Below are 26,948 nucleotides of genomic sequence, written 5' to 3' on the forward strand. Positions count from 1 at the left end.
TCGAATAATATCCTGGGGATAATTAAATCGTATAATGTATATAATTTTATACTTTAATGTATCATAAAAACAATTTATTAATTTCTTTAATAGCAGAAAAGCTTATGCGTTGTTTGAATCGGAGATACATTGTATATACCAGATGTAGGTATTACATAGTGCTGACATTTGATCAGTCATCGCTATTTGACTTAAATATGATCATTTGCTCAAAATATTTACTTTATGAGTTTACTAAACATGATATATATCTATTGCTTTTACTTAAGAAAACAGTTTAAATGATAAACACAATCTAAGCCCCAGCAATGGACGAACATCTGCTATGACTTGCAACATGTCAAGATCTATCACTGAAATAACAAACATACTCTCTTAACTTTAATAGAAAGGAGGAAATAACCGTTTCCCAATAAAACAATAACGGAAAACTTGCTGTCAAATAATGCGGAAAACGTATGTTGATGATATTTAAAATCTGAGATGTTTCTTTTTTCTTTGACCACAGTTATTGCTTTTATTTGCAAATATATAGATAAAATTAATGAACAATACACCATTAATCATAACTGTAAATAAAATACTTTTATTAGCTTTACAAAGTCTCTGGCACATTTACGTTTGGTTTCTTTCTGAGTTTGAGGTACACATATGTACTGAAAAAAGTTATAGATATGACAAACAGACAAACTATAACAGTCCACATAAGAGACGTGGTATTCATGTGTTCCTCTGGCTTTAGCATTGGATTTTGACAGGCATCCCCTGCAAGATGAATATTTTTGAACTGTTTTTTTATTATGTCAATTAGGAAAAAAAAGTTATTATTTAAAAGTTACAGAACGACAATGAATTACGCAGTGCAAAATGTTTTAGTGAATGACGGACGCAATGTTGAAATTACGAAGTGTATACATGTACTATTTCTAATACTGTGTTTTCATCAATATTTGTAAAATACAACTTTCGTGGATTTCGTTTTTGAATTGATCCACGGAATGAAATGTCAGTGAATTTTGAAGTGCAATTTCTAATAAAATATGCATTGTTGAAATTATCGACTAAGCCTCTTTAAAACTGTGATTCTTAAAACTGATTTTAATTTTTTGCACGAAAATGAATCTCCACCAAAATTAGTGAAACAATTATAGTATGTAAAAAAGGAGGAAACATATTATTTCGAGACATTTACCTTGTGGTTTTATACATCCATGAACGTGGTTACAATACTGGTTATCAGCACAGTTGCACAGTGACATACATTCCTGACCATAATGCGGAGAAGGGCAGGGAATACTACAGTTTTGACCAATATAGCCTTTGCCACATGCTGTCCATTAAAACAAATAACGATGAGCACCGGCAAAAATACATACAAATAATTAATGAACGGCCAAAGTCCTTTTGATTTTAAACTTACGAATACATCTGTTCTCTATCTTGTTCCAAATATATCCAAGACAGCATTCCAGAACTCCGGATCTTAATGAAATTATTTTTCACTTTATATTTATATGTTAGAAAACTCGACAACGTATAAAACCAAACGTAATATATTGATCGTTTAGATAAACAGTTGTGATTATGTATATTACATATCAAATGCATTTCACGAAATACAAGTGAGATTTGCATAAAAAAAAACAAAAAACACATTAATGCTAATTCGGTTAAATGGAATTTGCGTACGTGTATTTTTTATATTAAATTATATAACTGTTTTTCACAGACATATAGTCAGACAGAAAACAAGATGATAATAATATAATACTACCTTTCACAAAACTTTGAATTGGAAAATCCAAGGTAAAAAATGAATATAATCATGGTTATGTCCATACTTTCTCTATACATTTTGAGAATTCTTATCAAATGTATTAAATAAAATTTTCATCACGAGTTATATTTAAAGTAATTTATTTAGCTTGTAGAGTCTACTTCCCGTCTGATAGACATATTACACTGACTTTTTCTCGTGAAAAAATATTAATTGTCTCTTTCCGGTGAAGAGGAACATGACAATGAAGTTCATTTAGCACGTCATTATTTCTATATCGCTTTGTTATTGAACACTTTTTTTATTTCAAAGACTACACATTTATAAATCATGAAAACACTTTAAATCAACAGTTTAATCAATTTAACCAACAGTTACTAGCACGTATCATAACTCAACAACTCGATATTTCCAGTTCCACCAAAATTCATTGATCAAATGTTATCAATAAATAACCGTACACAGTAATAATTTCTGTCATTCAGTCAACTTACCAGAGACCGGCAGGGCTTTATTACGATGTAAATAAAGCGATTCTATCATATTTCTATTCAGCTACTCTATCAAGAGGTACCACTGTATGTATTATCTCCAATAAAAATAACATGGACATGTATCATAAAACAGGAATCACATATACCAATAAGAGCATATCCGAAAATCCGTTAAGCTGGATTGAAAAAAAATATTTAGAGAGAAATAAAAGAGAAACAAAAATTAATTCCTATATGGATGGACGATTTTTACCAGTCGGAACTGACCAGACTAGTGGATGGCTTAAAAAACAGATACAAGTATATGACAACATGTGTGCTTTCAATCCAATGTATTTTAAGTTGAAAAGGTTCGCCATATATATTTATAACGGATAAAATAAGGTAATTTCGAGATCATTGTCTTGTCATGATTTTATCAACCTACTCACAAAAAAACTATCTCTACTTACATGTATGTTTCTTTGAATAATACCATTGAAGTAACAAGAGGGGTCTTAACGGTCACCTGAGTACCATGGAAAGCCTATACACAAACTTGTCAAGGAGTCTCATATACGCATTGAATTAAGTTCAATTACGGAGTAGAAAAATCATAATATTATAATGACGACCACCCCCTGCCTGAAATCGTTTAAGAGAGGACTAGAAAACCTATACTTTTAGCGAAAAACTTAAAGATCATTATACAGTGCATAACCTGATATTGAAAATGTGCAATACTCTGATAGAAAATAATGTTCTCATATTTGTTAACTTTCAAGATAGATTTAATGTGTATATGTTTTCATAGATAAACTAATACAAGGTGGCTGAGATGCGTGGGCTATTTATAACAACCTCCTATTTCCCCAGGGCGGACAGTAACTCTACCTGTGGGCATTAAAGCCAAAAAAAAAAATAAACTAACAAACAAAAACAGCTTAAAAACCATCATTAGTTACTTACTTCTCCTTTTCCAGAATTTGAATTCACCATCTGGCATTTTTACAAAACCTTTCTACAGGTCCTGCTTACAATGTATCAGTGATTTGGGTTATCTAATTGTTACTTTATTATTTACAAATCTATTTGTTTATTTAGAAAGTTCAAGAACTGGTTTTGTTTCAAATGAAAAAAAGAAACTTGCATAACTCTTTTTATGATACATCTTACATTAGTACATTATATTCATTAGTTACTAAATATGACCAAGCAAATGACGATAACTTCATTATGAAGAAACACGGGATGATAACTCTATTAACTGTTACCCCCCCCCCGTCCCCTCCCCTTTGGACTTTTTGTGCTTTCACGATATATTAACGTTGAGAAACCGCTTCATTCTCTCTCTTTTCTATATATGTGCATGTGCATTTACACATTTATTTCATTGAAATTCCTGAGCAGAAAAAAATAATAAGACAAATATATACCCCAATCCAAGCCATAACCATTGCTTTACATGAAGATGATATGAAAAATTATCAAAGATGATTGCTTAATGTTATTTTCTAAATATACAGTCAGTTTTTATTCTGATTTTTAAACATTATATACACTAACACTAAATGACCATTTTGGGCACACCCTGCCCTAAGCACTATATGAGTGTTTTGACCCTGCCCCGGCTTCAAATCCTTGTATTGGGAGACATGAAATGTGAATTATGATAGACGGCTTTTACTTTTTTTCATGCAGTCAGTTTATATTCAGTATCAGCAAAAGTAAAGAACTGAAAGCGATTTTTAAACATTGAATACATTAACACTATATGACCATTATGAAAATGTCTATGTGGCAGAAGAGCCATAGGGAGACTAACCTTGATCTTGAAAGTTGAATGAGATACAACTACCACTTAGATTTATAGGAACGTTTGCTCTGTTTGGAATGAAAATTAAGCAATTTGGAATATATTTGTGATCAATTGTCATTCTAACAAATTTAAGGCTTAGTAAAATAGTTTGGAACGTACGTTAAATCTACTGTAAGCTTTATATAACCGATCAAATTTATAGCACTGTTGAGAACAATGACCAACTGACCTGTGCCAGAAACTGTCCTCGAAAAGTTCGATATTTCGCTTCTGAGGTTTGAAAAGGGCCATTTTTGCTTTACTTCAGCGGGTGACCTGCTGGGCCCTACTCCCCTCGGGCCCAACTTCTGTGCTACCTCACTCCATGCGTTAGTCTTTATATCGACGTTAGCGCATTACTAAATTTTCCCAGTATAATATGTTTATAATCATCGACAAGCAATGCTTATGCAAGAAATTCGTCCGTTCCAGTTTGGCTCCCTTTTTTGTGATCGGCTACGGCCGATCACAGTTGTGTCCATATGAGGCTTCCGGCAAATATTACTACTTGCCCACGCATTGTGCCTTGTACTACCTTATTCACTATGGAATGACCTTTAATTTCATGTAGATCACCCAAAACGTTATTCCAATGCGATTGACTTGAGAGTAAACATTTATTCAGTTACAGTCATTTTAATGCAATACTATGAGATTTCTATGCTTTGCTATGAGAAATTGAAATGAAGGGCCTAATGATATGGTATGCTATGCTATGCTGTGGTATGCTTATATAATAAATTTAATCAAAAACGCCTCCATACACATAATAGTTCCACATATTTCGAAGTAAAATGATAAGTTTATTACTAATATGCACTGTGAACATATATTATTTCAAATAAAAACATTTAAAACCAATTCAAAAATCATGTTGAATGCTATGCTATTACGAATGAGATTTTGTGAGATTGTATGCTATGGTATGAGATTCCAATGCTATGGTATAAGATTTCAATGCCATGTTATGCTTTGTTGTATGTTGTAAAAGATATGCTTGAACTGACTGTACATGCATGGAAATATTACTTGGAAACGCCATTCGCCTACTAAAAGTGTATCCATGCCTCGCTAAATTTCAGAAATCAACAAAACTGTGCAATATAGCTTTTGTATCATGTTTATTGCATTTACCATAAATAATGTTTTGCATTACATTAACAGAGCTGACCAATGATACAATATTACATGCCAATAATTCATTTAAAAGGAAAACTTGTCTGTTTCCCTTTCACTTTGACACTGCCAAACGACTTTGTTTACACCCGTCTGCAGTGTTACATGTACGTAACACAACAAAATTGACATCCTTTCCAAAAGAGCGCTCTTTGTTACTATGACGCCGAACTTAATATCAATATGAAGTTAAGAACGATGCTGAGTATTTTTATGAATTTGTTTCTTTCCTTATGTAAGGAATCTTTTCTGGTTTACGACTTGTCAAACGTAAATTTGTTTACATCATAAAATCAAGAAAAAATAAAATATCATTTTTCTTACTATCTGATTCATACAACTTGACATAGAATTGGTAATCAAAGGATAGAATCTAAAAAGGGCTTTGTTTTTGGCGGAACATTGGCGTAAGAAAAATTACATGTTTTTGCAATTCAGAATCGGATTTTTTCTCTTATTAAATGGTCAATACAGCACTGTTTCTGCGAATTTATATCTTTATATAAGGTCTTCATAATATGTAAAAATCAGGAATATTTTGATATTGGAAGCATATAAAATAATAAAAAAAAATCTAAAACTTTAATAAAAAATACAGGTAATGCAGGCTAAGCAATACTGATTTTAGTTTAAATATTTTTTTCCAATTTAGTAGTATTAGCCGATAAACATTCTGATATTACATCATTTCATTGAATAATAGAAATCTAAAATCTTAAACAGATGTCTACATGACTGCAATTAACTATATTTATTTTTATCATCCTTTAAGTTCAGAAAAAAAGTAGTGACTTTGACCTGACCTTGATGCGAAATTAAGACAATCAAATTTTATTAAACTGATTAAATCGTTTGGTTATTTGATCGGTTGAACTGTGTCAACATTTCATAAATTTCTTATTATAAGAAGTAAGTCCGTAAAAAGAACACTCCTTCCATAACTAAGCATTTATTTAGCACTAATTAATGTGCGGTGTAAAAAAAAATCTTAAAATCTTTATGAATCCCGGCCCATATTTTTATCTTTACATGCACTACTGTATACGATGTTTTAAATGTAGGATAATACATATAATGAATAATTTGGAAAAAAAACCTTAAAGTCCCTCAGGTCTTGGCGGTCGTCCGGGTGTGGGCCCGTGCGGTAATCGTTTTTCTGCTTCATTGCGGGGTCTTAAACCTTTTCCGAGACTCCTCTGGCTGTCATTCCTGCATGTTACTGTTTGATGTTTGTAAACATCAATTCATGATGGGGAGAGGGGCAAGGGTCGTAAATGTTTAATACCCTCTCTAAATTATAAATATGTAGATTGTAAACTTTTGGTAAAAAGGATAATGGTCAATCCTTTAAAACAAGGCCACAATTTTATCTATAATGCTCACACTATGCATACATATTATTGTTACAAGCATACGATGCACCGAATTTTAAAGAATATTTCCTAAAAACAGAACACATTTATTGATTTAATATTGCCAGGTGATAACTAACCTTGTATTTTCAAAACGAAGATAAAACAAATCTTGAACGGACGAAACTTTAAACCAACATTATATAAATAGTGCCTGTTTGGGAGGGTAACAGTTGAAATTGACACCCCGAGAAAGCCATTGTCAACCGACGCAAAGCATAGGTTGACAATGGTTTTCGAGGGGTGTCAATTTCAACTGTTATCCTCCCAAACAGGCACTATTTATTTTATTATACTGAATGTCTTAATTTTTAAGAAAATTTTACTGCTTTTATATAGGAATAACGTGAATTCTACAGCGAACCGTACGCGCATAATTTTCGCGCATGTAACATTTTTTAATGTTACCCGTTGCTAAGTGCGTTGCTAACGCTGAGGGTAATAGCAAATATTATTAACTGCGTCTTAACCAATCAGATTTCAGTATTTAACATGAAAGTATAACAAAAGATGTTATCAGAGTAACTCAACTTAAAAATAAAAGTCCACCAGATATATGGCCTTATCTGTTCCCCCACCCCCAAAATGTCTAAATCCACACTTTGCGCATTGGATTTCACAATTTAAGCAAAAAATGTAATCTGCAATAAAAATAGGTATTTTCCATTGACTGTGAAAATTCTAACTTTGTATGCAATATTATTCTGAAGTCATATTGTCCCTACCCAAAGGCTTGAATTTCTGACCCAGGGAGCCATGGATTTCACAATTTTGGCAAAACGCTTCGTGGACATCATAGCCATTAATTCATTATATCCCCCTTGCTGTAGACGTAGAAAAGACCATTTTCTAATATTCAATTAAATAAAAAATGCGCTGTATTGATACGTGTATATTGACCCAGCCCTTGCACCTGATCCCCTGACAAAGGGACCATGTACACACAATTTTGGTAGAACGCTTTTTTCTCATATTTTTCAAAAAAAAAATTTCAGTTTCCCTGCTTACCATAAACTTAGTGTCTTTGCTGCATGTCCAATGGTAGGGAATATATTTTGAAACTTGCATCATTGTTTACATTTTTTCCTATGATTTATGGTCTTTCGGAGGTTGGGGTCATGAATTTCAAAATTCATATTATACAGTATTATTGTTAAATAATAACATTTATGTAAACTAAATGAGATTTCTTTTAATGTGATTTATTAGTATGTATAGTGCCTTTTGGGGTTCAGCATCAGGGGTTACCCGCAATGCTTGTTGACCAATCAAATTTGTGGGTCAGTACGCATGACAAGTTTCAGCGTCAATTTGGCGGACTTTAGTGTTCAGTGTAAACGAACAGAATTTATCGTCAGAATTATTATTTGTTGGCATTTTTTGTTTAATATGACGCCAAATTTTTATTTGTATTATTGTATTAAACTGGTATATCATATTCAGTATTAACAGGGGAGATTATCAGCTGAAGTGTAAAGATTTTTGTCGTAAATTTTATGCAAGTAGATTTCAAATAATCTCCCCTTATATTGGTTAACTTCTAGTAATTTAATAAAATGACTAAATTCGCAATACATGTTGTTGTCTCATCTTTTAAGCTCCTAGTCAGATCAGAAAGTATTACATAAATTACATTTTTCTGCAGATTCTACACACCAAATATTGTAAAGGTATCCCTTGCAGTTTCAGAGAAGAAGCCAAAATTCTTAAAAGTTAACGCAAATTGAGAGTTGATTAAAATGAACTCCCAAAACTTAAAAGACCACAACTCAAGCCTGGTACAAGTTTACAAGTGATTGGCAAACAAATCATATTTGAAGTGTACTTGTCTCTAAGAGTAAGACATTTTTTTTTTAAATCTGCAATCAGTTCGTATAAGTACATAAAACACATGTGCCAGCACCCGTACAAAACTGTATAATTCTAATTTACAAAAGGACTAACAACAAAAATTAGCTGGTAAACTGATATATGATTGAGTTTGCCGCATCGTTCTTGTTGTTCCTTTGTATTTGTCTAGTAAAGTGAAGGTAGATACACATGTAGTCTGTCTCGAAAATTAAATCATCTTCATGCAAGTACAGATGTAATATAAGTATACCAAATACTTCTGACAGACATTTGTTCATATCCAAGCATAACATTTCTTTTTGAGTTTTAGTTTTCTACTAGCATACATTGCTGGTAATTTTCTGCACTCTCAGGTTAAAGTATGCACCAATTCCACAACCGTTTTAAACAAGAGCTACACCGGTATTGTATGCATCTTTGATGAACGTCGTAGATACCTTCAGATACACATAATCAATACAGAAGACCGGCAACTGCATGCATTTGAAATTAAGACACCTTTTTAAAGAAGAAACCCACTATTTTGGGTTGAGAAATTTGTTTTTAGCGTTATGTTCCTTTACACGTTGTTAAAACATATTTGTTGTTTTATAAAACCAACTTTTAGAGAGACACAGATCGGCTTTGAATTACCAGTAAATGCTCTGAGTTATCATTTCTTTGATCTTGATCTTCGGCATCGGCATTTTGAACACATACTATCATTTTACAATATCACACTTTTATACATGTATCCTCTGCTGGAGGGGTACTAGTATATTTGGATCGCTTCAAACGTTTGCCCTTCGTCCAAAGCCAATGGGTTAACTTTTACGATACTTGGCAGAAAGCATTTTTTGAAGACAATTCAAGTTTGTAAAATTGAATAGTCACTATTGGTCAAAGAGAGATGATTATAGCTATCAAAAATCTATTAGCATTTTAAATAATCTTCTTTTTTAAAGCCATTAGGTCCGAATGTTTTAATCTTGTTAAACTGGTTGGAAGCATTTAGTTCTGGTCATGTAGATATAAGTTCAAATCATTATTATTGAGGGTAGGTATGTGGTAAACTTTTGGTAATTTTTTTAATTATTATCAAATTATCAAAAATTATTAATATTGAAAAATTTTCACACACCATTGGGGCAGATAAACTAAAAAATATGTGGAACCTCCTCAGATAGTATGAATATGTAATTTTGTTCAAATAATGATTAAAATCCTCAGAGGCAGATGGGCCACAATGGTGGGGGTGTAAAAGTTTCAACATTAAATTTGAGATAATTTTTTTAAAGATATTTTATTCAAAAACTATTTGACCATGAAGTGTGAGAGCATTCTCAGGAACTGAGCTTATTCAAATTACTTGGTAAGAGTGTGGTCCCGATAGGGGAATCTTAACATAGGAAGATATATTTCCTTAACATAGGAAAACATTGGTACAATATCTTTAGTACGTTTTTTTTTTCAAAATCAATATGGCCACAAAAGCTATTACTTTTGTGGAATCATCGTTAGGAAAAAGTGGATTCAGGTTTGTTAAAACATCAACTTTGGGAGTAGTAGGATGTGGCAAGCAGCTTACATATAATTTTTAAATAATGTTAACATACAAATATTAAAAAATGAGATCAAACTAAATATGATATACATGTACTGTACTTAATTGAGAAAATAGTTTGTGATACTAAAAAGTTTATTTGATTGGAGTTATGACTATTGTTAATCAAATGACGGAAGTGGCTCCTGGGCATTTTTCTTTGTTTAAAAAACAATGCATCAATTCTGAAGGTGAAAATATAAATGCATATAAACTCATACTGATGTTTAAAAAATTAATAGAAAGAATCTCCTTTCCAACATTGTTTATTCCAAAAAATTGAATTTTCGTGTGAAAATTATCAATGTTGACTTTCAACGTTTAGCGAATAGAAACAAAGCTATATATAATACGATCATAACAGCTGAAAAAATCACAAGACTAACAACAGCATAGTACATGCCAAGTGCTTCTGCTTTCTTCCTTGTACAAGGGTTTTGTTCTGCCAAAAGGGTAGTGGATGTATTATCTGTAAAAGAAAGTATTTAGAAAACTCGCTCATCTGCTTGCATATTGGCTCCGAAAAAATATTAGTTGGATAGTAGTTGTATTATAGGTATAAAATAACTTTAAATATTTTTCTTATACCAAACTTTGGAATATTTAGCAATGACTTTGGGTGTTGATAATTTAATAGTTGAAACTCGAATAGTTTTCGACGTTGGAATTAAAATGCGCAAATTTCCTTAAATCAAATAAAAATCCCAATCAAAACAAATTAAAGTAATAAAAAGTAAAATCAGCAAAACTATTTATCTATGTCAGGCACATACTAATGCAACATCAAGTTGTTTAATATTTAAAAGTCATGCCAACAACTATGTGCAAACAATACATGTACGTACATACATGTAATACGTACATGTACATGTTAATAAGGGTTTCAAGGTGATTCAAGTCCTATTCAACTCATAATGCAACTTCGAGTTGTTTAATTTTTAAAAGTCATGCCAGCAACTATGATCGGTACATCTGTGCAAACAATATGTACATAATACGTACATATTAATAAGGGTTTCAATGTGATTCAAATCATAGCGACAGCTGCGACATAAAAATGAAATAAGCTATTTTATGTACTTTAACAAAGTATCCGAAACACACACACATATGTCGGCATTCAGTCTGTGTACTTTTGTCAAACCAAAAAAAAATGACAAAAAAATAATAAAAATAAATCGCAGTATGAGTTACCTGATTACGTCGTCAATATGTCCTAACAATTACACATACTATATACATGTATTTTATCATTCATGCCAAAAAAAATAAACTTACACAATACTTAAAAAAGAATACCTTCTGATGCAAAACTTTGAACATCCTGCTATATGATTGCATTGATCTTTGTTACAGTTGCATTTAAGTCGACATTCCCGACCATAGTACAGTTCAGGACAAGTTGTTCTACAGTTTTCCCCTATATAACCATCATTGCAGGCTTATAAAAATGAAAATAATCGGTCATTATTAAGAAAATGACCTAACGTCAGAAATTGAAAGAAAACTTTTAAGTACCTGAGCAATTTCTAAGAGTCTCATTCCAAACATATCCCAGGCAACATTTTGTTTTTTCGTCTTGTCTAAATTTAGAAATATTTTTTTATATAAAAAAAGCTTTCAATAAATCAATGTCCATTAAAGTGGACTTAATCATTTATGATATGGAATACCGTACAGAGATTTGATGGCGGCATTTGTTGAATTTCTTATAGTATTCACGATATAATACACCCTAATAAATGTCGAAGCCTTCTTATCACAGTAATATATAAAATTTACATATATAATGAATGCTAAAATAGTTTGGATAAGTAACCCCGAAAGACAAGATAATCATATTTTTATGTAGAAGTAACACTTTTAAAAGTAAAATTTTAATTGCAGTACATTTTCTTGAATGTCTTAAGATATTTGAAGGCTTTTCGTGGGTACCTCTTTTACTAAATGTTGCAACATTGTCATATATTTTACAAGGCTCCGTTTTTAGTGTGTGTGTATGTGTGTTTGTGTGTGTCATTCCAACAGCCCATTTAAAATTGACACTTTACAAAAAATAGCCCAACAAACTTATATATACGTGTGCGTACGATGTCAATGGAAAGCTTAATTTGACTTTCCTGTACTGAAAATCGCCTGTTGTTCCGCGTTTTTTTTAATGGAATTGCCCAGCTTTAAAAGATCACTTTTTGTTGATATTTGAAATCTGAATAACAGCTAAATACGAATATTATTATCATCGCTTTATACTTTTGTGTTGAATTTGATGACTAAAGAATTACAATTGCATTGGTTGCTTTTTATCTATTAAACGATCCTAATTAGCATTACATTTACGTGGTCAATGATATATAAACTGCATGGTAAAGGAAGTCTGTAGTCAACTTAACATACATGTACTGACAAAAATGCTGTAAAAGTAAGATTAAGGTAATGAAGTACACTGTATTGCAAAAAAATGAGTGACAAGCCTAGACCGTTGAGATGAAAAAACAATGTTGCTTATCAAAATTATTTCTTATTTTAGGATTAAACTCACACAAGTCGATTGCTATAATCAAGTATTTTTTTAACGAACGTATGAACATGTTATTTAAGTATACATCAAGACAATCATACCCTTTACATATCTGAATACAAGTTGATACACCACAATAAGAAAACAACAATGAACATAACAGAATCATCGTTTGCAGCGTTGCACTTTCAATTCTTTGGAAATATTATTAAATTATTTCCTTATTATTATATTTTACATATAGTACACTAACATGTTTATGATACGTTCACACCGGAACTGTCACTAAAGCTGTATATGTTGGAAAGACGTGATACGTTTCCTCGTTTTCACTTTTTTTGTTGTTGAAAACACGAATGATTAGGGAATATTGACTTGTACGGAAATTAATAAATATATTATGTAAACATTTTATGTATTATATCTCATTAATTTTCACGTTGTTACTTATTGTTGTTAATTCCAATTCTAGTGGATTTTTATAATATATTGAGAACATGAACAGCTGGATTACAGATAAATGTATTTGAAGGGTTATCGTGGGTGGCTCATATTAAACACGAAATGGTAGTCCTTAACAAGTTGCAACATTGTCATGTATATTTTACACGAACCCGTTTTTATTATGTGTGGCGAATCCGCGAAATATCATCCCTACAATTTATTTTCTTCAAAAATTAATTATTCATAACGATTTGCCTACACAAATTTTATTGCTCTATAACATGAACCAAAAGCTTTTTTTTTTACTTACGTGTAATTATATCCATCTGCTGTCCTTTGTTTTGTTAAGAACTCTTCTAGTTTAGAATTTTTTAAAATTATTTTTGAAATCTTCTTCAAAGAAATACTAACTAACTCTCGACATATTTTCGCTTAATTAAACGACCTACGCGTATACATACCAATTGCGTTGATTGCTTTTATTCTCCAAAATAAGCATAAAAGAATTACATGTTCACTAATCTAATATGAACTTCACCAAAAAATGAAGTAAAGTATACGCTGTATACAAACAACTAATAATTATATTTAAAATGCTTTAAAAAATTGCTAATGAAGTACACTATTAACACAATAGAGCAAATGTTTAAATATCCAGACCATGACCTTTAGTTAAAAAAAAATAAAGCCTCTCCAAAAATGTATTTTTTGTAATGTTTAATCAAGTCAATCGTTGTATCTGTGTATTGTTGTCCAAAATTATGAAAATGTTATTGAAGTTTACATCAATACAAATCATGGAGTTGGACACATGCTGTTCCAATACTAAGCTGACATGTATCTTTGAAAAGCGTTTAAAAATAATTTTATCATTTTTAATCGGAAGGAATCGTACAAATTTACATGATTGCGCACAGACGAACATACATTTATAAGTACATTCCAAAAATTGAGCAATTATTTTTATATAAACTGATTGTATTCTTAAAAAAATCTCTCTATATGATAAATTGGCAATTTTTATGGTTTGTTAGTGCATATAAATGTAGAGTTTGTACTGTGTTTATGATATTTAGAAAAGCTGCGAAGCACATGATACAAATTTTCACATAGAGCGTGTGTAAACAAAATAGGAAATATTTATAATTTTTAGTTTCCTCAATAGTACAATTGTGTCCTTCATGGTATATTTTGTTTGTATTTAGTTTGATTTCTGCTAACAAAATCAAAAGGAAGACAGAAATGTAAAAAAAAAAATCATTTACTACTTAAATTAATAATTAAAGTTAAGTGAATACGCAGTAAAATGTGAGTTGTTACGCAAAGTACCTTTGTAGGCTATATTGTGCATCAAAATGTTCAAATCATTTATATCTATTTACTTCAAAATTTACTACTACTATATGATGGATCCTTTTTTCCATTTGTTCTATACATGTACTTAAGATTTATATAATTATTAATATTTGAGGATTGTGAGAAATCTAGCAATAAAAGACATATGTGCTTAATGAGTTGTAAGAAACCGTAATTGTACCCTGTAATTATGGTTCATGATAAGCGGTTATGCCTGTAACAATTATACTATACACAAATATTACATGTAACTTACATGTAAACACATAACGTGAAATAAAATAGTATTCACACCTTCAAATTTATTTGATGAACGAAGTTTTCTTGAACGAAAAATATATCCACTTAGAATGTTTTTCCATGATATCAATGTCTTGTGACTGGTTTTAGACTAATGTTACTTTGAGGCACATAGATTCAAATTGGATGTACAAATCAAATAAAGTGAATTTTGATCTTAACACAAGTGATTAATCAACAATGGCTACAATTATACTGAATTATAACACATAATGTTTTTTGATAAAGGGCCATGAAGTGTGTTCTTTGATTTGTAACGAACTAATCCTGTGTATAATATAAGCATGAAGACAGCCAGAGAAAAGAGAGTTACAATCGCCGTTAGCATGTTCCGGAAAAGAGGAGCGCCCCCATGCTTCTGTGTTTTGATTCCTTGACAAGTGTGAGTGTCATTACGGTGGATGAATTGAGTCGATACATCTTTTGTAATTGAATCAAGATCTATAAGAAAATAAATGTACATTTTTAAATGATACTTGTAAGATTTACACAAGGAAACTCAATATTTACAAGCGATCATATTTTGATTTGAATGAACATTCTTTAAAAAAACCAGTGATAGGTTTCTATACGAATAAAAAAGGAATACAATTTCCACTGTTAGCCAAACACTTGATATATATACACAATTCATGTAATAACAGAAAAATCATGGAATGTTTTGCTGTTGATCACAAGTGCCTCCCATTAGCTATAGGTGGGTATATTTTATCTAGAAACAAGGATGTTTATAAATTTTTAGCTTACAATATTAAAATGAATCAAACTTCATAAAGTTAAATTCAAAACAAATGTTTCTGTTACTTTTATTACCGTGTTATGACCGTCAAAATCTATGTACAGTGTAAACGATAATTTAGAAGTATTGTTGCAATGGCGAGGTACTGAGTATTTCAACAATGTGCAATATATTCGTTTTAATTTATTGTTTGATAGTGTCGTTACTCTCTTTAAATTATATTTCTGTGATGAATATTTCAAAATAACAACAACTACAAAAATAATGCATACCATTTTTCATCTTCACAGATGAAATGAAAATGTTTGTGCTCTGTGGAAACGTTGTTGACTTATTAGTCCAATCTAAAAATAATAGAGCAGTATTTCAATTAGAGCGTGCTGGTTTAATACTGTTTTATGATTCTAGGTAAAATTATTAAAAATTTCAAAACGTCATTGACATACTCATTATATTTATCATACACCTGACTTACCGGGACAACCGTCAGCGGGATCACAATGATCCTCCGTGCAGGAACAGTTTGATAAGCAGTTGTGTCCGTATTGTGGGTACGGACATGGCATATCACAACGTGGTCCAGATGTACCAGCACGGCATCCTGAATATTAAGATTGATATTTGCAATAGGAAAGATTCATGACTTTTTGTGCATTTGTTTAAAAACAACATTTGGAATTTGGTTTTAAAAGCTATGTTCAATATATTACATAAAACTGACCAATGCATCTATTTTCTATTTTATTCCAGAAATATCCAGGACAACACTCAACAATTCCTCCCGTACTGATATAAAAAAAAATGAAAAAAAAGTGTTGGCATATCTTTTCATATATGTACAGGCATGCATATATTCAGCAACAGTTGTTTAAATTACAATTTGAAATTTCAAAAATATATATCTCACCTTCTGCAGACATTCGCATGTAAGGTATCAATACACAAGAAAATAAACTGCACTACTTTCACTATCAATGCAGACGACTTCATAGTTTCGTTCAAGACAAGATAAAATAAGTTAATTTCCTGCAACATATCAATTGAATAACTTTCAATAATTTATTTTCAAGTTTTTAATACGCGCTGTTCACTTCCTTTTCTACATAGATCGTCAAAGTTGATGTCAATGGTACGATTTCCTGAACATATTGAGTTGTATACCAGAATCAACTGACAAGTGCCTATGTAATAAGACAAGCATATTTTTTTTTTTGGGGGGGGGGGTACATTATGCAAATTACAGGCGCCAGAGTCGATCAAAATCCCTCGATCTGAAAAAAGTTATATTTGTTAACGCTTCTATCAATTACGGGTACATTTCAAGTTCGCCACATTTTTTGCATACTTCCCAAACCGTTCCAATCAATTAAAGAAACTTCCATAACACCTTAGTGCCTTAGAAAGAAACCAGCGCTTTATTTAACCAGATCAATTTGAAACCTTGAACATTTATATGGGATATCACATAATTTCAAGTTACATTGTATAACGAAAACAAAACATATTTCATTTTGTAAGAGTTTTCTAACCATTTGGTTTTTTGTGAGTAAAATCGTCTTTTTCTGTTGTATACCAGAATGAAAGTTAAGCAAATAGGAAAATTGCTGAGCAATAATAGCATACCATGTTAAGTAAAGTAACAGCAGACATGTTTGAAGCCGAACTCGATCAGAGTAATCAGGAACTTAAGCATACATATAACAAGATATGATAAGTGAAGAAAGTGCCCAAGGAATTAACTAATAATGTATTATCTGCAAAATTCCGAAATTTCGTTAAGTCGTAGGTTGTTCTACTGTCGTTTAGTAGATCAACGTTATTTTTTTTCTACATAGTCCAACTAAACGTAAAACATTTCAAACGTAATGATTATATTTGTGTGACTTCGACATTAATTCAAGCAGATATACATGTAATCGCTGTCGACTCAATGTGGCAAATTCAAATTAAATCAATAAAAACAGCTTAAAACAAATTGTGTTGTTCGAAATAAAAAAAAATTAGCTGAAAATATGTATCAAAGAGATGTTTGATAATGCCAGTGTTACCTTTTAAATAATCGCGATACGTACTGCGGTGTTGATATAATGTAAGGATATATTGATATCATGTAATAAAATGTTGACATAATGTAAGGATACATTCGCCCCATGTAATACAGTGTCGAAATAATGTCATGATGTATTGACCTTTGGTTGTACAATGTTGGCATAACGTATGGATGATTTTACATCACAACGTAAAAAGTTGACATAATGTAAAGACATGTTTACTTCACCTAACGTGCTTTTGACATCACGTAATAACGATTTGACCAAATGTAAAGATATATTCACACCACGTAATGGACTTTGACATAATGTAATGGTAATTTGACATAATGTACCTATAGTCTAATGCTATAAGGCAGCCATGGCGTTCCATAAGGGACCATGCATTTTACAATGTCGGCAGGTGTTTCCTGGATATGATAATCATGCAATAAGTTTTGTTTTCAAAAGGTCATGGATTGAGAGGAGACGAATCTCTACGAATGAATACATTTTCATTATATGGCTATAATTTTTCCCCGCTCTAGCAGTAGCGTTAAAAATGAAAGAAGGTGCGGGGGGGGGGGGGGGGGTTAGACCTATCAGAAATATTGACAATCAAAACGAAAAAGGTTTTTGTTATAGTTGTGTCTAACTATGCAAAAATAAACTTAGCCCGCTAGCCACCCCATCCGGTTCCGGCGCCTATGCCTAGGACCTAAATGCATGGCCAAGGGGCCATGGATTTCACATTTCGGATTACCATGTGCTTAGTTTTTCTGCTGCATTTCAAATGGTAGAGAAGATTTGTTGTTAAACTTGCATAACGTTTTACAGTTTTTACTCAAAATGTGTGGCTCTAGGGAGGTGGGGTTAATGAATGTCACATTTCATATATCATTTTCTTTACAGATGCTCTACACAATTTTTTAAAGATATACATAGCAATATCATAGATGTAGCTGAAAATGTTCAAAGGGAAACGCACGACGACGGACGAAAAGGGATCTCGGCACACAGTAGCCGACACAGGAAGTGTTCCAATTGACTGTACAATTGAAAGCATTATGGATGACCATACAAAAGAATAAAAGGACCACGACTCTAGCCTGGTATTGGTATGCAAGTGAATGTTACACACCTAAAATTAGAAGTATATAATTATTATACAATATGACTTTTAAAATTACAAAATGTCCTTAATGTTCTGCAATCACTTGATAAAACTACAGTTATACCAACATTCTTACAAAACTATGATTTTCTTAACCTGTTTATAAAATGACTAACTACAAACCTTAGCTTGTCCACTGAAATTTAATTGAATCTGTCGTATCGTTCTCGTTGTTCCCTTGTATTTGTCCATAAAGCTGAGGGTTGATAGTCTCTCTTGAGGCTTAATATTCCTCCATGCAAGTGCCGATGGAATATACTGCAAATTCCTTATATTACGCAAGCACCTAATTCCGCAATTCCGGTGTTTTGTATCAAACCGTGAGAATATGAAATCGCGATCAGCATTTTTGTTATAATTTCCTATAGTTCAAAACTGTCTGAAAAATGAAAGCGAACTTTTAAAATCTGTAAGAGTTGCTACTCTCGATTTTACGCGGAAATTAATTCCTCGCTTTTAATTAGGAATCTACAGTAATAATTATGTTTTCCAATACATGTACTACTGATTAACAATTCACTGCATATAACTTCTCACTATGTTGTAGTTTTCTACTAGCTTACATGTACATTACTAATACTGTTCCTTCACTCTCAGTTTAAAGTATGCACCGAACCCATTTTCGTTTTATCACGGCCGAAACAGGGCACCAATCGGTACTGTATGTAGCTTCCATGGATGTCGTAGATACATCTGCACGTTCAGGTACACAGAATATTACGAAAGACTGGCACTTGCATGCATTTGTATTTTAAGACACCTTTATTCAGTAGAAAACCTACTATTTAAGGCTGATTTAATTTGTAGTTAGCGGTATGTCCATTTACTTGTTGTTTGAATATATTTGTTGTTTCATAAAACTTACTTTTTAAAATCATAGAAACGCAGATGTCATTTGGCTATCAAAATGTGCGGGTCTGACTTTGATTTTTAAATAATGTCATTTAAAACACAAACCGTCATTTTATTATTGAAACCTTTAGAATCCCTGATTTAATTGAAATGAAGTGACCTTTTGACCTCTTGCTTAGTGTAAATTTGAATGCAACAATTCTGATATTAATTATATTGATTATTAAATAACAATTGCAAAAGAGTATCTTGCTTTTTAAAAAAATGATTTATTACAATGAAAAATGACAATAACAAACTGTGAACCGTCTCAAAAATCTATATAGCAAAATAGAAATTTATGGCAGAGCAAATCCGGACCTCTAAAAAGATAGAGATGGGATCCGTTGTCCGGGAGGAGTTCTTGATTGAATTGAGAACTTGGGTTTTGATTGATCAATGTAAAAACTTCAGCACAGTTAACTTCAACGTTTAGCTAAATAGAACAAAGCTATATATAACACGACAAAAACAGCTGCAACACTCACAAGACTTATAACAACATAGTACATATCATGTAATAGTGATGAATAACCAAGTTCTTTAGTTTTCTTTCCTGTCCAACGGTTAAATTCTGTGGAAATGGTGGTAGATATATTACCTGTCACTTTAAATATTGATGATTTGATGTTGAAAGTTCGACTTGTTTTCGATGGTGAAGTGACATTGCTCATCGTCCCTACATAAAATAATAACCCAAAAAACGAAATGAGTTATACAGAATAGCAATAAAAGAAACCCGAAACTTAAAATACAACAAGTTGTGAAAATTTAAAAGTTATGTAAAGTGTTTTTATCCCTCCAGCTGTTTGATAAAGATTTTTTACTCTAGAAACCGAGTTTTTAAGGGAAAAAATATATCGCGTAATACTACACATACAAAAACACCGAATATTATATTCAATTTAACAACGTTTTTAAATCACATACTACCCGTCATACTATTAGTGTTTTTATTGAAAGCAATATACATGTAAAACTGATTGCAAAAAGAAAAAAATCGGATTGCGATACAATTTCAGCCTTTATGTCGTCTATCTTTTTTTACTATTACTATATTATATTTAATGTCATTCCTAACAAAATAATAAAGTTCAGCTTTGATAAAATAAAATATACCTTTTGATACAGACTTTGAACACCCAGCTATATGATTGCATTGATCTTTGGTACAATTGCATTTAAACCGACATTCCCGGCCATAGTACAGTTCAGGACACGTTGCACTACAGTTTTCCCCAATATAACCATCTTTGCAGGCTAAAACAAAATGAATTAAACGCTCGTTTTTAAAAAAAAAATGAAAATGTTAATTATGTCAAAAGTAAACAGAAAGCTTGTAAGTACCTAAGCATTCTCCAAGAGTCTCATTCCAAACATATCCCAGGCAACATTTTGTTGTTTCGCCATGTCTAAATTTAGAATATTTGTTTATATTAAATGTTTATATTAAATGTTCATTAAATGAAAATCTGTTTTAATGTATCATATATGGTTGGAAACGTCGAACAGAGATTTGATGGAGTATTGGATTGGATTTCCTTATAGTATTTACGATATAATATCCCCAATAAATGTTGAAGTCTACTGATTAAAATTATAATTTAAATTTACATACATGGGGAATGCTAAATATATTTTTTTAGGGATAATGTCTTACTATAAAAGTAATCCTTAAACACGATCATAAGATTATGCTTTTACTATAAAGTAACAATTTTAAAAATAAAATAAAAATGTTAGTGAATTTTATCATTTCTTTTATGTGGAATGTTTTACAGATATTTAAAGGATTTTCTTGGGTGTCATATATTGTCTACGAAATAACATTTCCACTGAAAATTGCAACATTGTATTGTATATTTTTCAAGACCCCGTGTTTCGTATATGTGGCGATTTTACAAAATGACATCCCAACAGCCCATTTTAGAATTAACAATTTATAAAAAATCATCCAGCACAAAATTCCTACGGTATAAATGAAGAGTAACTAATCTTCCGTGTACGTATAGCCATATGTTGTTCCGTGATTCTCATGCAATTGCCTAGTTTAAGGGCATCACTTTTTGTTGATATTTGAAATCTTCATCAATGGATTAATTCGGATTTTAGTATTATCTCGTTGTAATGTTGTGCTGTATTTGAAGACATAAGAATACCAATTGTGTTGGTTGTTTTTAGTCTGTTCAACGATTCTCATTGGCATTACATCCACGTGGTCAGTAATATATGAACTACATGTTATAGAAAGTACACAATCAATTAAACATGTACTTACACGAATAGTGCAAAATTCAGAAATGACGAATAAAGTACACCGTATTGCAAATATTAAATAAATAACAAGCCTTAACCGTTGGGATGAAAAATTGTGTCATATTAAAATTGTATCTAATTTTACAGTACCGGACAGACCAAACCTAACAGATATTGAGTAAACTCAGACCAAACCTTGGGTTCACTTTCGGGTTTTACTCTGGATTTACTAGAGTGGACCCAGAGTAAACCCCAAGTAAACCCAGAGAGTAAACCCCGATCAAAAGTAAACACCTGAAGTAGACGCTACATGTGCACGGAATATAAAAGGGATAGGAATGCCACACAGTAAGACAATTAGATAAAAGACGGGTCTACTTCACATTTCAATGTTGAATGAGGACCCCAAAAGCAAACTGCGAGTAGAACCAAACCCGAGGTTGACCCTAACTGGACTTAAATTTTCATAAAGTGAACCCCAAGTAAACCCTGAAAGTAAACCTGGAGTTTAATTGGGGTTTACTCTGGTGTTAGGTTGGGTCTGATCAATACTGTGCGTTTAAACTTACTTAGGTCGATTATTGTTATCATATGTCTTTACACATACGTATGAAATGTTATTAAAGTTAACATCAAAACTTACTTACCCTTTACATATCTCCGAACAAGATGAAACACCAAAATAAAAAAAGATTATTGAACAAAACAGAATCATTGTTTGCAAAAATTGACTCAGAATGTTTTATTCTTTCCTTATTGTAACATTTCAAATTTAGTGCACTACCATGTATATGGCACGTTCAAACTGGAAACACTTAAGGCTATTAATTTCAGAAATACAAGATATTTTCCATCGTTTTTCACTTAATTTTTAGAAAAACAAAAATTTAGGAAATAATGACTTGTAAGGAAATTGAATCGATGAATTATGTAAATAATTTATCGTATTTTATCTCAAAAGTAGTACATTGTTTTACGGTAATTTTTTACTTATTTTTGGGATTTTTAAAATTCCAAATCAAGGGGATTTTTAATCATTTATTGCTAATGAATGGCTTACATACATTTGAAGGGTTTTCGTGGGCGCCCCATATTATCCATGAAATAACCCCCCCCCCCCCCCCAAAAAAAAAAAAAAAAAACAAAACAAAAAAAAACCACAAAAAAAAACAAAAAAACAATTGCAACATTGTAATGTATAGTCTACACCACACCGTTGTTATTATGTGTACAAGCGTATCCACGAAATATCAACAAAACAACACTTTTTAAAAATTAATAATTCCCAACAATTGCTCTACTCAAAACATAATTGATCTACAACATATATAAAAAGCTTTTTTTTTCACTTCCGTGTAATTATATACCTCACGTATTCCGTGATTTGTTATAATTTTTTTTTTTAGAGAAAATATTTTTTGTTGAATTTTGAAATCTTCAAAGGAATACTAATGCACTGTCGACATTTGTTTTAGCTAAAGTTGACAACTTACGCTTAAACATACCAATTGCGTTGGTTGCTTTTATTCTTCAAAATAAGCATTATTATTAAAGCATTACATGATTGTTCACTAATCTTTGAACTTCACGAAAAAAGTACAGTATACACTGTCTACAAACAGCTAAAATTATTCAAAATGCTGTGAAAATTAGCGAATGTTGTACACTATGAACACAACAGGGCAAACGTTGAGATAGTAACATGAGGCGATATTTTTGGTCGGGGCATGATCAAATCCAATAAAGCCCGAAGGGGTCTATGATAGATGCGATCACGCCCCGACCGAAATTATCACCTCATTATATTTAAAGAGTAATTTCTCATTTCTTATATTTGGATAATTTTAAGCCATCGTACGATTAACTATTTAAACATGAATTAAAAAAACTTGGCTGGCGCCTAAATTTGGCGTCAATTGAAGTTTTGGGTAAAATACATGTAGTACAAAATCAATACAAAGTGTTATCAAAGGCAAAGGCACTAGAAAATGTAAATATAAAAATTAATCCTCTTTAAAATTATATTTTTTGTAATGTTTACTTAAGTCAATTGTCAAGTCAATCAATTTATTTTGGTCCAAATGTATGAAAATGTTATGAAAGTTTATATCAAGACAAATCATGTCGATGAACACATGTTGTTCAAATGCTAAGCGTACATGAAAAACGTTTAAAATCGTTTAAAAACAATTTTATTATTTAAATCGGAAGGAGCGTACAAATATACATGACTGTTTTAATGCGCGCAGGCGATTATACATTTTTAGGATATTCAAAAGATTATGCAATCATTATTATATTATCTTACTGCATTCTCAAAAAATCTGTATATATGATAATTTAGCGATATTTATGGTTCTTGTGTGCATGTACATGTATAGTTATTCCTGTGTTTATGATGTTCAGAGAAGCATGTGATACAAAAATTCACATACAACATGTGTAAACAAAATAGGAAAAAAAATATCTTATTCTCACTTCACAAATTCATTTGATTAACGCCGCTTTCTTGAACAAAAGATATCCATGTACTAATGTTTATTTGAGGCATAAAGCTTCAAATTGGATATACAAATTAAATATAGACAATTTCAATCTTATCAATATTGATTAATCAACAATGACTACAATCATACTGAATTATAACAAATGATGTTTTTTGATAATGGGCCATTAAGTGTGTGATTTGTAACGAACTTATCCTGTGTATAAAATAAGCATGAATACAGCCACAAAAAAGAGACTGACAATCGCCGTTAGCATATTCCGGAAAAGAGGAGTGCCCCAATGCTTCTGTGTTTTGATCCCTTGACAAGTGTGAGTGTCATTAAGGTGGACGAATTGAGTCGATACATCTTTTGTAATTGAATCAAGATCTATAAGAAAATAAATGAACAATTTCAAATGATACATGCTATATTTACCCAGGAAATTCAATATTTAAAAGCGGATCATATTTCGATTAATTGAATGAAATTTAAAAAAAAACCACAGTGATAGGTTATGATACGAATTAAAAAAAGGAATACAATTTTCACTGATAACTAAACACTTGATATTTGTACACATGTAATAACTGGAAATGTTTTGCTGTTGATCACAGGTGCCTTCCTGTAGGTGAATATATTTTATGTAGAAACAAGGATGTTTATCATTTTTAGTTTAAAATATAAACTTAATCAAAACGAATCATGAATCAAACTTCATAATGTTAAATTTAAAAGACATATGTTTCTGTTAATTTTATTATTTACTACAAAAATTGCATACCATCTTTCATCTTCACAGATGGAATGAAAGTGCGTGTGCTCTGTGGAAACGTTGTTGACTTATTAGTCAAATCTAAAAAATAATAGAGCAGTATTTCATTTATAGTTTGCTGGTTTAATACTGTTTTATGATTCTGGGTAATATTATTAAAATTTCAAAAAGTCATTGACATACTCATTATACTTATCATACACGTGACTTACCGGGACAACCGTCAGCGGGATCACAATGATCATCCCTGCAGGAACATTTTGACGAGCAGTTGTGTCCGTATTGTGGATACGGACATGACATATCACAACGTGGTCCAAATGTACCAGCTGCGCTACTTTCACTACCAATGCAGACGACTTCATAGTTTCGTTCAAGACAAGATAAAATAAGTTCATTCCCTGCAACATATTATCAAGTGAGTAACTTTCTATAATTTATTTCAAAGTTGTTCATACGTCCTGTTCACTTCCTTTTCTACATAGATCGTCAAAGTAGATGTCAATGATACGATTTCTTGAACATATTGAGTTGTATACCGAAATCAGCTTACAGCATATTTGGGGGAATAAATTATGTAAATTACTGACGCCAGAGTCGATCAAAATCACTCAATCTGAAAAGTGTTTTATTAGTAAACGATCCTATCCATTACAAGTACATTTTAAGTTCCCCAAAGTTGTTGCATACTTCCCATTCCTTTCCAATTAATTGAATAAATTTCCATAACGCTTCAGCGCATTAGAAGGAAACCAGCGCTTTATTTAAACGAATCGATTTGAAACCTTGAACATTTATATGATATATTACATAATTTGAAGTTACATTGTATAACGAAAAACAAAACATATTGCATTTTGTAAAAGTTTTCTAACCATTTGTTTTTGTGGGTAAAATCGTTTTTTCCTGTTGTATACCAGAATGAAAGTTGAGCAAATAGGAATATTGCTGAGCAGTAATAGCATACCATGTTAAGTAAAGTAACAGCAGACATGTTTGAAGCAGAACTTGATCAGAGTAGTCAGGAACTTAAGCACACATTAAAACTATATATGGAAAGCGAAGAAAGTGACAAGGAGTTAACTTCTTTTTCTCTGCAAAATTCCGAAATTTCGTAAAATCGTTTTTCTACTGTCGTTTAGTAGATCAAAGTTCTTTCTTTTCTACATGGTCTAACTAAACGTAAAACATTTCAAACATACTAATTATATGAGTGTGATTTCGACATTAATCGCAACAGATATGCATGTAATCGACTGTCGACTCAATGTGGCAAATTTGAATAAATTCAAAAAAGACAGCTTAACACAAAGTGTCTTGTTCGAAATAAAAAAGAAAAACAAACTTAAAACAATGTATACAAGAGATGTTTTATAATGCTAGTGTCACATTTTATATTTGCACAAAATGTGTAACATCTGAGCCTAGGTTCGTAAAATCCATAAAAAATATCGGCTCGGAAGCGATTAATTGTAAAGTAAAATATTTGTATTTCAATAAAATTTAACCAAATTAATCGCTCCTAATTACAGTGTGCTCGTCAAACATATCAGCGGTTTGCTTAAAATTTGGAAACAGATGAAAGCTGGTTGTTGATTTTGCTCATTACCGGCCTCTAGATGGCGGTCGGTTAAAAAAAGTAGCTGTGCGTTTCTGTAGAGGCATTGATTACGAAAGTCTCGGTCAGTATCATAACGGAAATTCTATAGAAAATGATTAAAATACATGCGTTATATTCGTAGATAGCGTGTGTTTATGTTCATGGAGAAATGTGTTATTAAATCCAGTGATGAGCCTGTCGACGCCGGGTCAGAAGTATAGGTAAAATGCTACTACTGACCAAGGTGCGT

General features: G+C 31.5%; 2 protein-coding genes across 3 annotated transcripts; both read right to left on the bottom strand.

Moving 5' to 3' along the window:
* Window positions 1-583: 583 nt before the first annotated feature.
* Window positions 584-1,908, bottom strand: LOC128183231 (multiple epidermal growth factor-like domains protein 10). Its single transcript, XM_052852178.1, has 4 exons — window positions 1,775-1,908; window positions 1,421-1,482; window positions 1,193-1,330; window positions 584-765 (listed from the first exon to the last, which is right to left on the bottom strand). Exons 1-4 carry the CDS (start codon window positions 1,852-1,854, stop codon window positions 596-598), a joined length of 450 nt encoding a protein of 149 aa, XP_052708138.1. The 5' UTR covers window positions 1,855-1,908; the 3' UTR covers window positions 584-595.
* A 9,543-nt stretch (window positions 1,909-11,451) lies between these two features.
* LOC128183230 (platelet endothelial aggregation receptor 1-like) lies at window positions 11,452-16,497 on the bottom strand. 2 transcript variants are annotated; one of them, XM_052852177.1, is made up of 6 exons: window positions 16,394-16,497; window positions 16,208-16,272; window positions 15,962-16,087; window positions 15,759-15,830; window positions 11,648-11,712; window positions 11,452-11,570 (listed from the first exon to the last, which is right to left on the bottom strand). In XM_052852177.1, the coding sequence occupies exons 1-6, from the start codon at window positions 16,474-16,476 to the stop codon at window positions 11,550-11,552; spliced, it is 432 nt and encodes a 143-aa protein (XP_052708137.1). In that variant the 5' UTR covers window positions 16,477-16,497; the 3' UTR covers window positions 11,452-11,549. The 2 variants fall into 2 exon arrangements, with proteins under 2 accessions (XP_052708137.1, XP_052708136.1); XM_052852176.1 differs by lacking the exons at window positions 11,452-11,570; window positions 11,648-11,712 and adding an exon at window positions 14,706-15,188.
* Window positions 16,498-26,948: the final 10,451 nt, after the last annotated feature.

Source organism: Crassostrea angulata, chromosome 5, assembly GCF_025612915.1.
Source record: "Crassostrea angulata isolate pt1a10 chromosome 5, ASM2561291v2, whole genome shotgun sequence".
Lineage (NCBI taxonomy): Eukaryota > Metazoa > Mollusca > Bivalvia > Ostreida > Ostreidae > Magallana > Magallana angulata.